General features: G+C 41.1%; 1 protein-coding gene across 7 annotated transcripts in view; it reads left to right on the forward strand.

The window, feature by feature from the left end:
* The window catches only part of GRIK1 (glutamate ionotropic receptor kainate type subunit 1), a 228,557-nt gene that overhangs the window by 153,924 nt on the left and 59,782 nt on the right, over nt 1–14,851 (forward strand). For all 7 annotated transcript variants that reach the window (XR_011853384.1, XM_072138648.1, XM_072138650.1 and 4 more), the window contains exons 7-8: nt 434–577; nt 1,926–2,033. Coding sequence is in view for 6 of the 7 variants with exons in the window: in XM_072138648.1 (XP_071994749.1) it covers nt 434–577; nt 1,926–2,033 (252 nt within the window). In the remaining variant the exon portion in view is untranslated. The remainder of the gene's footprint in view (nt 1–433; nt 578–1,925; nt 2,034–14,851) is intronic.

The raw sequence follows: 14,851 nt of genomic DNA on the forward strand, positions 1-14,851 counted from the left end.
TGTTATGTACAACCTTGAAAACAAGGCAAGTGCAGTAACACAGCAGCTGGTGATCTTAAGCAAGAGGTGGGTGTTCGAGAAGACTGCTGAACTTTCTGTACAGAAATAAATATAGAGAAATTACAGCTACAATTAATGTGTGATTGCCTAAAAGTAGAAGAACGTGGCCGATGTGTTACCAAAATAGCACCATGATTGTCTATGTGTTGTCAAGCTTTCATCAATGGCCAAATACATGTCAACCAATGTCCCATCTACGTTGAGCGCTTAGGGACCTCCGTTCTCCTGATCAATGGGGGTCACATTAGTCGCATTCCCAGTAATCTGGCAATAAGGAATAGACTTCCACAACTTCTGCTCGTAACCTTGATGGTAATAACTGGTGTCCTTGAGTATTATAATAAAATTCAGTCTTCCTATGTGCTTCATACAGACAGATGCTGCCCTGATGTACGACGCCGTCTATATGGTGGCAGTAGCAACACAACGGGCTGCCCAGTTGACTGTTAGCTCTCTGCAATGTCACCGTCACAAGCCATGGAGATTTGGACCTCGATTTATGAACCTCATCAAGGAGGTAAGTGTTTGCGGTTTAGGACCAAGTTTTACAAGCGCGATGCATGTTTTTAAAGACCATTGATTTAGACGTACTTGGAATTTTTTGTCTATCCATGTCCGTTCCTGAGCAAGTAGTGCTGTAAGTTTTGACACCTGATATGCAAATTAGGGTGTATATTGTCTGGTGGGTGGTACAATGCAATCCACGTAAAACACCAGGACCACCCAACTGAGAGAAAAGAAACAGAACTGATGGCTGAAGAATGGTGGAGGTAGGAGATAAAAAGTTGTGTCGGGAGGTAGTTGGAGTTGGTGGACATTCTCTTTAAAGGACATCTACCACCACTATTAGGGGTCTGCAGACTGCAGCTGGCATGCTCCGGGCTGTCTTCTATACCGAAATATGCAGTTATAAAGTTTATGCAAATGAGCCGGAGGCTAGCCAAGCGACTCCTCGCTCCGTCTGAACATAATTTGTGCACGCCCATCTCATCTAAATACATCTTCGGCGCAAGCGGAAATTGCTCCAGACAGCCGGTGACGTCTCATGGCTGTCTGCTAATCTTGCACATGCGCGTGAACTACCTTCCTTGTGCTGCCACTTCTCTCCAGCCGGCTGAGCAAGGAATGCACGAGGGGGCGTGCATAAATTATGTTATGACAGAGCCAGGAGGTGCTCGGCTAGCCAAATTGTGAGCGCCTCCGGCTCATTTACATAAACTTTATAACTGCATATTTCGGTTTAGAAGGCAGCCCGGAGCATGCCAGCTGCAGTCTCGCGTCACCCCTAAGGTAACGAGCATATGTTTGGGGACATTCTACCACCCCTAAATGTGGTGGTAGATGTCCTTTAAGGTAGCATAAGAACCCTTTCGCCTAGTGGAGATCCAATGATTTACTTTGCAACAGTTCTTGCAGATAAAATATTTTAAACTAGTTGGTCTTCAGTAAAATTGCCCTTCTAATCTTCTGCAGACCCTTTTCATCTCCATAGTAACAGACTACAAACAAGCCTTGTGTAGTCTGATCTTATACTCCTTGTGATATGTCTGCTAGTTCTTGCCAATATGCACTCAAGAACAGATGGGGTCAACGTTGAGTTTTTGTGATTAAGAACTAGAGGGCAGGTCACAGATAGTATAATTGAAGAATCAGACTACACGGTGTTTGTGTGTAGTCTGTTACCATGGAAATGCTCGTTCTATATATAGAGATAACTCCTGCGTAGTCGCCCACTTCACTCGCTGTGAATTTCAATGTAAAAATATTCAGTAGATTGAATATTTTAAAAAGAGATTTCTGGGCGTGAGATATTGATGGATAGTCGCCTCGACTTTAAATATCTTCTCTTGTCTTTGTGTCTCCAGGCGCGGTGGGATGGTCTGACAGGTCGGATCACCTTTAATAGAACGGACGGCTTGAGAAGAGATTTTGATTTGGATATTATTAGCCTGAAGGAGGACGGCATGGAAAAGGTATTCAGGATTTTCTTCTATTCTTCCTCCTTTCCAGACGCTTCCATTTATTGCCAAGATTCCATCAAAAAATATACCGTATATACTTGAGTATAAGCTGACCCAAGTATAAGCCGAGGCCCCTAATTTTACTACAAAAAACCTGGGGAAACTTTTTTTTTTACTCGAGTATAAGCCAAGTTTGGGTTTTCAGCACATTTTTTTGTGCTGAAAAACTAGGCTTATACTCGAGTATATATGGTAGTTATTAAAGCCTCAGGAATTGTATAAATAAATGGAACATGTTTTGTCTTTAGCTGTCGAGACCTCCTGGTGTTACATGAGTAATTATAACACTGAGATCTGTGTGTTCAGAGAACTTAAAGGTTTTCTTCATATCTCGAAAAATGGTGTACATTGAATCCAAATCCCCTATTGTGTTTGATATAAGGGAGCGGGACATGACACAAGGACTCAGAAAAACAACTGTCTTGCTCCGCCCTCTACTGCTTAGTTTTGCCTACAAAAAAAATCTCACAATACATTTTTACACGGGTTTAAAATGAGGCTCTGTAATTGTAGAGGAAGAACTTGGATACTTTATATTTATTTTTAGTCTTGTTTAGTCATTTTTGCCTTTTTTTTTTTACTTTACTTTTTTTTTGTATGATTGGGTGCACCTGCCAGATGATCGTTTTCTGGCTTGTGCTTCGTTGTTTTGAATTTTTCCAGAATTTTACAAAAAAACCCAAAAATGCTGCCTACTCAAAAATCTTTGTCATTTTTAACCCCTTGTGGGATCTATGTACACCATCGCCAAAAGATATTTCCGGTACGACGCCAGGACTTGTATGAAGTGGTGACTAATTGGGCGAGGCCATGCTCCCTCTGTCCCATTACCTTTAGCCCCAATTCTTTTAGCTGAACCAGTCCGATAATGTTTTACCTGTGTGGTGCACACAACAAAGCAGTAATGTCATATCCTAAACTAGTATATATATAATTTTTCTTCAAAATCAGGATATTGCCTGTATAGCATCTGTAGCATCGCACCTCCCCCCAACTGCATGGTAATGGAAAAGAAGAGATGGGGTTGTGCGGAATTAACTAGGAATCTGGAGAAAACCCAACTGGCTACAGTGGGAGTGGGGAAAAAACAACATATACAGGCAGTCCCCTTCTTAAGGACACCCGACTTACAGACAACCCCTAGTTACAGACAGACCCCTCTGACTTCTGGTGAAGTCTCTGGATGTTACTATAGTCCCAGGCTGCAATGATCAGCTGTAAGGTGTCTATTATGAAGCTTTATTGATAATCCTTGGTCCCATTACAGCAAAAAATGTTTAAACTCCAATTGTCACGGGGTCAAAAATTTTTTTGTCTGGATCTACGATTATTAAATATACAGTTTTGACTTACATACGAATTCAACTTAAGAACAAACCTCCGGACCCTATCTTGTACGTAACCCGGGGACTGCCTGCACTTACCCTGCTCCAATTGCCATGTGACTCCAATAGTTCTAGTTTTCGGTCGTGGAACACGCATCAGCCAATGGGTGACCACCTCGGACCACAGGATGTCACTTCCGATTTCCATGGGTTTTACTTCCTTTGTAGTCCCTTGGTTCATAAAGGCCAATCGTTGGATAAAGTAGCTCCCGTGACCCGGTGCCAGATCCTGGGCTGAAAACCAGAAGTAACGGAGAGACGTGGGTGCCAGAATGGGGTAAGTATGTATCCTTTTTTTTATCACCCCATCCGACTCCCAGGGGATTTTCTATTTCCTTGGAAAGTTCTACAAGGTGAGACCTTGGCTGCTGAGGGAGTTACATTTGCAGATTAAACAATCATCTCTGTTGGTGGTCATCAAGGACATCGTTGAGTTACGTCTAGAAGTCAATGATCGCTCAAGGGATACGCTACCCAAAAGTGGCCTCTGAAAGGCGCTGTCTTGTATAAGATTTATAATACAATAGTTTCATATGACAAGTCTTCACATGAATCTGCTCCCAGCTCCGAATCCCGTGCCATATTATCCTCCTTTTAAATAAAAGTTAAATAGCAAAAGGTCTTCCGAAGACCCGGAGGGACGTCTCACCACGGGATTTCATCATCTCTTTGATCCGAGTTGTAAATTCCATTCCCGGGGAGCCCGCTGACCCAAGTATCTCGGCTCTGGACTTTTTTTTATTGAATGTCATAAACAATTTAAAGATCTGATCCGGGTGCCAGCCCCATTAATGCGGAGCGGAGGGTTTACACAAAGCGACGGGAATATATTTACATAGGAAAACCTTTTACCTTATTCTTGCCTGCGTTAACTTTTCCATTATGAAAATTGCTCCGATCGGCTTTTATGAATATATATTCCCCTCGATTAGGTTGGACAGAGGCGGCTGTGAAATATTTCTAATGCTGTGATTTCGATATTTTAGTAATAAACACTGCACTTTTGCTGTCAGGGCTAAATGTGCCCGGTTCTGTTTTGCCTTTAGTGTCGGGATAAGTCTTAATGTACGTTCTCGATAAAGACTTGACAAATAAACAGCTAAATGCTAAATACTAAGTCTGCCATAGGATCATTAATAAATAACAGTAACTACCGGAAACTGCGGAAACTGTGTGATGCCATCATGTCAATATGGACCAAAATCTCTGAGGAGCTTCCAGCACCTTGTTGTATCTATGCCACAAAGAATTGAGGCAGTTCTGAAGGCAAAAGGGGGTCCAACCCGTTACTAGCATGGTGTACCTAATAAAGTGGCCGGTGAGTGTATATATATACATAACTACTAATACTGCCCCCTATGTACAAGAATATAACTACTATAATACTGCCCACTATGTACAGGGATATAACTAATATATTACTGCCCCCTATCTACAACAATATAACTACTATAATACTGCCCACTATGTACAAGAATATAACTACTATAATACTTCCCCCTATGTACAAGAATATAACTACTATTATACTGCCCCCTATCTACAACAATATAACTACTATAATACTGCCCCTATGTACAAGAATATAACTACTATAATACTGCCCCCTATGTACAAGAATATAACTACTATAATACTGTCCCCTATGTACAGGAATATAACTACTATAACACTGTCCACCATGTAGAGGAATATAAATACTATAATACTGCCCCCTATGTACAGGAATATAACTACTATAATACTACCCCCTATGTACAAGAATATAACTACTATAATACTGCCTCCTATGTACAGGAATATAACTGCTATAATACTGTCCCCCATGCAGAGGAATATAACTACTATAATACTGCCCCCTATGTACAGGAATATAACTACTATAACACTGCCCCCTATGTACAAAAATATAACTACTATAATACTGCCCCCTATGTACAAGAATATAACTACTATAATACTGCCCCCTTTGTACAAAAATATAACTACTATAATACTGCCCCTATGTACAAGAATATAACTACTATAATACTGCCCCTATGTACAAGAATATGACTACTATACTACTAGCTCACTACGTCAGCTAAAAGACATACAATAAAGATGTTCTATGTCATAAAGAAGCTTCCGGATTTAAAGGGGAGATCCAGCTGTATCCACTCAGCAGTCCATGTGTAGCGCTGTGATGCCACAGTCTATTGTGTCCTCCACCTCCCTTGTTCTCGATCTCAGCTTCCACCATCTCCTTGGTCATCAGGAAACGTGAAGACACCAAGTTCTGAAATTTAAAGGGCCAGTTTATTGTGCCTTCTGGTTACGGGAAGGTGCATGAGCTTGATAGCTTCTCACAAAGGTTTGTTATCAATACCTGATTCCTAACCTCAGCTCCGTTAAACGGCTCATCTTCACCACACCTTGATCCCTAGCTGCCTCCCCTCACCTTCAGTTTGTGCCTTGACCTCTGCCTGCCCTGACCTTGGCCTGTTTCTGACTATTCTCTGTCTGACCTTTGCTGCTTTGCACCAATGTCTTCAGACCTGTTACTACTGTTGCAGCGCATTCCCTATTTCCATATGGATGTTAGAGGGTAAAAACCAACAGGAGAACTTGGATAGCACCTGTAGGATTAGACCCAAGAACAATCAGTCTTGTACCACTGCCCATAATCCAAAATGTATAAGTTTCAGATCACCAATATCCACCTGCACCAAATTTGTCATTGCCTATCCTCTTAGAGGAAATGTCCAACAAAGAAGGTGAACCCCGGAATGTGAAAATAAACAGGTTGCTGTAGTTGGTAGGAGATCAAATCCAGAACTGCTACATTGTTCCAACCAAAGAAAGTGGAACGCAGGACAAAAGATTTATAATGCAGACAACGGATCATCTGCGTATTTGCATATATAATTGGGAACGGTAGTTACCGTATAGATGCAATCAAGGAAATGATCACTTGTTCTAATATCATCATCTGTTTTACAGGAGTTTTCTACCTGTAAAATGTCAAACAATTAGGAATAGTCTACGAATAATACTGCAACCAAGAGCCATAAAAGACAATATAAAAGCATAAGAGGGGTCAGATCTAAAATACGGAACTATAATACTTCAACCCCTATTCAACAATTAAATTTACTATCCGCTCCTATATATATATATATATATATATATATATATATATATATATATATACACCGGCCACTTTATTAGGTACACCTGTCCAACTGCTCGTTAACACTTAATTCCTAATCAACCAATCACATGGCGGCAACTCAGTGCATTTAGGCATGTAGACATGGTCAAGACAATCTCCTGCAGTTCAAACCGAGCATCAGTATGGGGAAGAAAGGTGATTTGTGGCCTTTGAACGTGGCATGGTTGTTGCTGCCAGAAGGGCTGGTCTGAGTATTTCAGAAACTGCTGATCTACTGGGATTTTCACGCACAACCATCTCTAGGGTTTACAGAGAATGGTCCGAAAAAGAAAAAACATCCAGTGAGCGGCAGTTCTGTGGGCGGAAATGCCTTGTTGATGCCAGAGGTCAGAGGAGAATGGGCAGACTGGTTCGAGCTGATAGAAAGGCAACAGTGACTCAAATCGCCACCCATTACAACCAAAGTAGGCAGAAGAGCATCTCTGAACGCAGAGTACGTCGAACTTTGAGGCAGATGGGCTACAGCAGCAGAAGACCACACCGGGTGCCACTCCTTTCAGCTAAGAACAGGAAACTGAGGCTACAATTTGCACAAGCTCATCGAAATTGGACAGTAGAAGATTGGAAAAACGCTGCCTGGTCTGATGAGTCTCAATTTCTGCTGCGACATACGGATGGTAGGGTCAGAATTTGGCGTCAACAACATGAAAGCATGGATCCATCCTGCCTTGTATCAACGGTTCAGGCTGGTGGTGGTGGTGTCATGGTGTGGGGAATATTTTCTTGGCACTCTTTGGGCCCCTTGGTACCAGTTGAGCATCGTTGCAATGCCACAGCCTACCTGAGTATTGTTGCTGACCATGTCCATCCCTTTATGACCACAATGTACCCTGTAACATCTGATGGCTACTTTCAGCAGGATAATGCGCCATGTCATAAAGCTGGAATCATCTCAGACTGGTTTCTTGAACATGACAATGAGGTCACTGGACACAAATGGCCTCCACAGTCACCAGATCTCAATCCAATAGAGCATCTTTGGGATGTGGTGGAGCGGGAGATTCGCATCATGGATGTGCAGCCGACAAATCTGCGGCAACTGTGTGATGCCATCATGTCAATATGGACCACAATCTCTGAGGAATGCTTCCAGCACCTTGTTGTATCTATGCCACGAAGAATTGAGGCAGTTCTGAAGGCAAAAGGGGGTCAAACCCGTTACTAGCATGGTGTACCTAATAAAGTGGCCGGTGAGTGTATATATATACATAACTACTAATACAGGCAGTCCCCGGGTTACATACAAGATAGGGTCTGGAGGTTTGTTCTTAAGTTGAATTTGTATGTAAGTCGAAACTGTATATTTTATAATGGAAGTTCTAGAAAAAAAAATTTCTTTTGCCCCAGTGACAATTGGAGTTTCAAAATTTTTGGTGTAATTGGACCAAGGATTATCAATAAAGCTTCATTACAGACATCTTACAGCTGATCATTGCAGTCTGGGACTATAATAAAGCATCCAGAGAGCTTCACCAGAGGTCACAGTGGGCAGAGGGGTCCGTCTGTAACTATGGGTTGTCTGTAAGTCGGGTGTCCTTAAGTAGGGGACCGCCTGTACTGCCCCCTATGTACAAGAATATAACTACTATAATACTGCCCACTATGTAAAGGAATATAACTACTATATTACTGCCCCCTATCTACAAGAATATAACTACTATAATACTGCCCACTATGTACAAGAATATAACTACTATAATACTGCCCCCTATGTACAAGAATATAACTACTATAATACTGCCTCCTATGTACAGGAATATAACTACTATAATACTTCCCCCTATGTACAAGAATATAACTACTATAATACTGCCTCCTATGTACAGGAATATAACTGCTATAATACTGTCCCCCATTGTAGAGGAATATAACTACTATAATACTGCCCCCTATGTACAGGAATATAACTACTATAATGCTACCCCCTATGTACAAGAATATAACTACTATAATACTGCCTCCTATGTACAGGAATATAACTGCTATAATACTGTCCCCCATGTAGAGGAATATAACTACTATAATACTGCCCCCTATGTAAAGGAATATAACTGCTATAATACTGTCCCCCATGTAGAGGAATATAACTACTATAATACTGCCCCCTATGTACAGGAATATAACTACTATAATGCTACCCCCTATGTACAAGAATATAACTACTATAATACTGCCTCCTATGTACAGGAATATAACTGCTATAATACTGTCCCCCATGTAGAGGAATATAACTACTATAATACTGCCCCCTATGTACAGGAATATAACTACTATAACACTGCCCCCTATATGCAAAAATATAACTACTATAATACTGCCCCCTATGTACAAGAATATAACTACTATAATACTGCCCCCTATGTACAAGAATATAACTACTAAAATACTGCCCCCTATGTACAAGAATATAACTACTATAATACTGCCCCTATGTACAAGAATATAACTACTATAATATTGCCCCTATGTACAAGAATATAACTACTATACTACTGCCCCCTATGTACAGGAATATAACTACTATAATACTTCCCCCTATGTACAAGAATATAACTACTATAATACTGCCCCCTATGTACAAGAATATAACTACTATAATACTGCCCCCTATGTACAAGAATATAACTACTATTATACTGCCCCCTATGTACAAGAATATAACTACTATAATACTGCCCCTATGTACAAGAATATAACTACTATACTACTGCCCCCTATGTTCAAGAATATAACTACTATAATACTGCCCCCTATGTACAGGAATATAACTACTATAATACATCCCCCTATGCACAAGAATATAACTACTATAATACTGCCCCCTATGTACAAAAATATAACTACTATAATATTGCTACTATGTACAAGAATATAACTACTATAATACTGCCTCCTATGTACACGAATATAACTACTATAATACTGCCCCCTATGTACAAGACTGTAACTACTATAATACTGCCCCCTATGTACAAGAATATAACTACTATAATACTGCTCCTATGTACAAGAATATAACTACTTTAATACTGCCCCCTATGTACAGGAATATAACTAATATAATACTGCCCCTATGTACATGAATATAACTACTATAATACTGCTCCCTATGTACAGGAATATAACTGCTATAATACTGCCCCCTATGTACAGGAATATAACTGCTATAATACTGTTCCCTATGTACAAGAATATAACTACTATAATACTGCCCCTATGTACAAGAATATAACTACTATAATACTGCCCCCTATATACAAGAATATAACTACTATAATACTGCTCCCTATGTACAGGAATATAGCTACTATAATACTGCCCCTATGTACAAGAATATAACTACTATAATACTGCCCCCTATGTACAAGACTATAACTACTATAATACTGCCCCCTATGTACAAGAATATAACTACTATAATACTGCTCCTATGTACAAGAATATAACTACTATAATACTGCCCCCTATGTACAGGAATATAACTACTATAATACTGCCCCTATGTACATGAATATAACTACTATAATACTGCCCCCTATGTACAAGAATATAACGACTATAATACTGCCCCTATGTACAAGAATATAAGTACTACAGTACTGCCCCTATGTACAAGAATATAACTACTAAAATACTGCCCCCTGTGTACAAGAATATAACTACTATAATACTGCCCCCTATGTACAGGAATATAACTACTATAATACTGCCCCCTATGTACAGGAATATAACGACTATAATACTGCCCCTATGTACAAGAATATAAGTACTACAGTACTGCCCCTATGTACAAGAATATAACTACTATAATACTGCCCCCTGTGTACAAGAATATAACTACTATAATACTGCCCCCTATGTACAGGAATATAACTACTATAATACTGCCCCCTATGTACAGGAATATAACTACTATAATACTGCCCCCTATGTACAGGAATATAACTACTATAATACTGCCCCCTATGTACAAGAATATAACTACTATAATACTGCCCCCTATGTACAGGAATATAACTACTATAATACTGCCCCCTCTGTACAAGAATATAACTACTATAATACTGCCCCCTATGTCCAAGAATATAACTACTATAATACTGTCCCCTATGTACTAGAATATAACTACTATAATACTGCCCCCTATGTACAAGAATATAACTACTATAATACTGCCCCCTTTGTCCAAGAATATAACTACTATAATACTGCTCCCTATGTCCAAGAATATAACTACTATAATACTGCCCCCTATGTACAAGAATATAACTACTATAATACTGCTCCCTATGTCCAAGAATATAACTACTATAATACTGCCCCCTATGTACAAGAATATAACTACTATAATACTGCCCCCTATGCACAAGAATATAACTACTATAATACTGCCCCTATGTACAAGAATATAACTACTATAATTCTGCATCCTATGTACAGGAATATAACTACTATAATACTGCCCCCTATGTACAAGAATATAACTACTATAATCCTGCCCCCTATGTCCAAGAATATAACTACTATAATACTGCCCCCTATGTACAAGAACATAACTACTATAATACTGCCCCCTATGTACAAGAATATAACTACTATAATACTGCCCCCTATGTACAAGAATATAACTACTATAATACTGCCCCCTATGTACAAGAATATAACTACTATAATACTGCCCCCTATGTACAAGAATATAACTACTATAATACTGCCCCCTATGTACAAGAATATAACTACTATAATACTGCCCCCTATGTACAGGAATATAATACTATAATATAATGTATTACTGCTTCATCTACGTTGAAAGTTAATCTGAATCTTGGAAGGAAGTGAAAGTCACACATCAATGATCACCAGTCCCCGCATTCCTCACCCCCATCCCCCTCGGGGTATTAGATGGAGAGTACTACCACTGAGGTGATTTCACATCCAGGCCAGGAAATATGGGACTAATATTCAATTAATTTAAGAGCCTCCTCAGATGTATAAATTAATGTCACCGGGAGAATGTGGAGTGACAGAAGCTGCGGAGGTAAATGTTGCGGCCGCCCCTATGAGTGTGATTAATGAGCAGAGCGTCACTAGGTGACACCGGCAGATTTATTGGCTAACGTAGACAAAAGTACCTAAGGAATTATTCCAGGAAGACGGAGACTCGCTGCCGCCGTACAAATCACCTCCACCAGGAGGAGGAAAGCAAATGTATTCTCATCCGCTTCCCACAGGACCAGCGAGTCTTCCGACTCATAATCCAGACTGAGGGCCTTAGTGCTAGGCCTGTCACACGAGAGGACAGTCACCGGAAGGGTCTGAGACAATGGGGCACATTTACTTACCCGGTTCTGTCGCGATCCCCGATTCGGACAGTCTGACGAGGATGAAGTCCTGCGCGATTCATGAAGATCGTGCGCCCGAGTTCCTGCATCCGTCGCTTCCTTGCCGAGGTCCGCCGGAGTTCACCTTCTTCTTCCTGGTGCTTGTAAGTGCATGTCTTGCGGCACAATTCTAAATGTTACATCTTGCGCGTTCCCCGATTTCTGTCACGTGCAAGCCGGCGCCGATGCACCAAAATCCGATCACGTGCGCCAAAATCCCCTGTTAACTGTGGAGCAAAACGGAAATCGTCAGGAAACCCAACGAAAATGCGGTGTGCAGACCCTTAGCAAATGATCCCCATCGAGGGAGATTTACTTACCCGGTCCGGTTGCGATCCCCGATGTGCGTTGTCCGACGAGGATGAATTCCGGCACGTTTCTTCAAGATCGTGCGCCCGATATCCTGCATGTGTCGCTTCGCCGCTGAGGTCCGACAGAGTTTACCATCTTCTTCCCGGTGCATGTAAGTGCATTGTCATGCAACACAATTTGAATTGTAAATCCCGCGCTTAGTCCGAATCAGTCGGGTTGTCCGTCGGTCACGTCCCCCGATTTGTTGCATGCAAGTCGGCGCGATCCAATCCGATCGCGTGCATCAAAAACCCCACTTAAATACAGAGCAAATCGGAAATAGCCCGGGAAACCCGACGAAAATGCGCCTTTCGGACCCTTAGTAAATGTGCCCCATTGACTCCATCAAAATCTGGACTGGAAAAGAGTTTGACCTGTCTGTAACCATCGGAGATGAACAATGAAAGGGAAGAGCTTACCATCTGACTGCATAGTTTGTTTGTAGTCTGTTGCCACGTAGACACGCAGACCTGCAAAGAAGGTGTAAGCACCGAACTGTAGATGTGTCTGGAGATTGCTTAAAAGAGATCATGCAATGCATCACGAGACCCTAGATCTATGATTATTAACTTCTTGCCTAAAATGGCGTCCCCCTTTACCTCAGGTAACTCTTTTAAAACCAACCCCTAGCAACCCTGTCACTACTCCTCCCCCTAACTACCTGACTCTGCCCTCCAAGCCGTTTCGGGTCCCGCCTCTCCTGGTCTGAGGCCTCCACCGATCACTGAGCTTCTTTGACGATGACCAACTTTGCTTGATTCTACATGGAATCATGAGAAATCTATGAATTTATGAAAAATAATTCAAGAACTTGTGCACTTCTCTCTCTGAAGCTCCCAAGAGGGCTATGACACTGCCCAGCCGGGCTCTACTGAGCCGAGGATAACGGAAGTAACTATTATGGTCTTCCTGTACCTTTACAAGGTGCTACACTTCAATGCTTCAGTCAAGCCTTGTATCTGGCGGTACCTCAGGGGTGGGACTTAATATTAAAATTTTTAGTGCTTTTCCTTCTTTTTTTTCCCCACTTAAACTGCTAACGAGATGACAATAATTACTGCAGTCAGTTTTTATCATGTACTCAGGACACTTGGTATTAGAGGCAACAACTGAGATTTGTTCTGCTGAACCACAAGCTCATCTGTTATTAGAGTAAGGATTTTCTTAGCCTAAAATTCAGGTTTTAGAGTTAAGAAAATCCTTACTCTAATAACAATTGTTCTAATTGCTCCCTACACTGTGTTGCTGCCGCTTATAGCAAGGGTCCGGAGTTGTTATAATTTACGTTAAAGGAAATCTACCATCAGGGGCACTTACTCATAGGTCTAGGCACCTCTATTATTTGTTATCTATTGCCTCTGTCCTTCTAAAATCAACTTTTAAAATTATGCTAATTAACCAGAATTGCTATAGGGGGCATTACCAGAGCCCATCTGTGCTGTAGCTTTACAGGCTGTTACACTGTTCAGCAGCACTTCCCACTGTGTGCTGAAACTTCCACTACTGCCTTGAGATTACAGCATGCAGCCCTCTGGGGAAATTGCTGAGGTAGCATGCGGGAGAGAGAGAGACCGAATAACAGTCTGTGAAGCTACAACATGGAGTGACTATGATAATGCCGCCCAAAACCCTTCTGGCTCATTAGCATAGTGAAGGATCTTTATGGTAGATTTCTTTTAAGATTATAGAAATTGGCTATAATATTTCTATATCTCTGTAGACAGCAAAGCGGAGACTGTCCCCGACACAGAAGTAGGGAAAGCATTTTGTGATGTGTCGGAGAGAAACTTCTGGACAGCGGCTAAAATTCTCCGTTGACAGGTCATACACGGTGGCTTAGTGGTTAGCATTACAGCCTTGCAGCGCTGGGGACTTGGGTTTAAGTCCCAGGGTCAATATCTGCAAAGAGTTTGTATGTTCTCTCCCTGTTTGTGTGGGTTTCCTCTGAGTCCTCCGGTTTCCTCCCACACTCCAAAAAAACATACTGGTAGGTTGATTAGATTGTGAGCCCCATTGGGGACAGGGACTGATATGACAAGTTCTGTGCAGCGCTGCGTAATCTGTGTGCGCTATATAAATAAAGAATTATTATTATTATTATTATTATTATTATTATTATACATTCCGGAATACCCAGGGAAAAAAGTAAAGAGTTTCCGCGCTCCCTCAGACCAATATTGGTTGGCACTTTGAGGCGTTAAATTATTTTGACCCCTGGGCTTGTAAACCAGAAGCGGAAAAGATTTCCCTGTAGTAATACTGGTGCGGAGACTGCGTCACCTGTGATATTTACAGCCAATAATTCCGTTCTATTAGCGAAGTAACAATAATCTCGTTATTCCGCTCCAGATCCTTCCATTGTTTTAGCCTCTTTGCTTCTTATCTGTAACTTCCATAGCAGCCGGCCTAGTAAAAATGGGAATTATATCCCGCAGTCTA

The sequence above is a fragment of the Engystomops pustulosus genome, chromosome 2 (genome assembly GCF_040894005.1).
Source record: "Engystomops pustulosus chromosome 2, aEngPut4.maternal, whole genome shotgun sequence".
Lineage (NCBI taxonomy): Eukaryota > Metazoa > Chordata > Amphibia > Anura > Leptodactylidae > Engystomops > Engystomops pustulosus.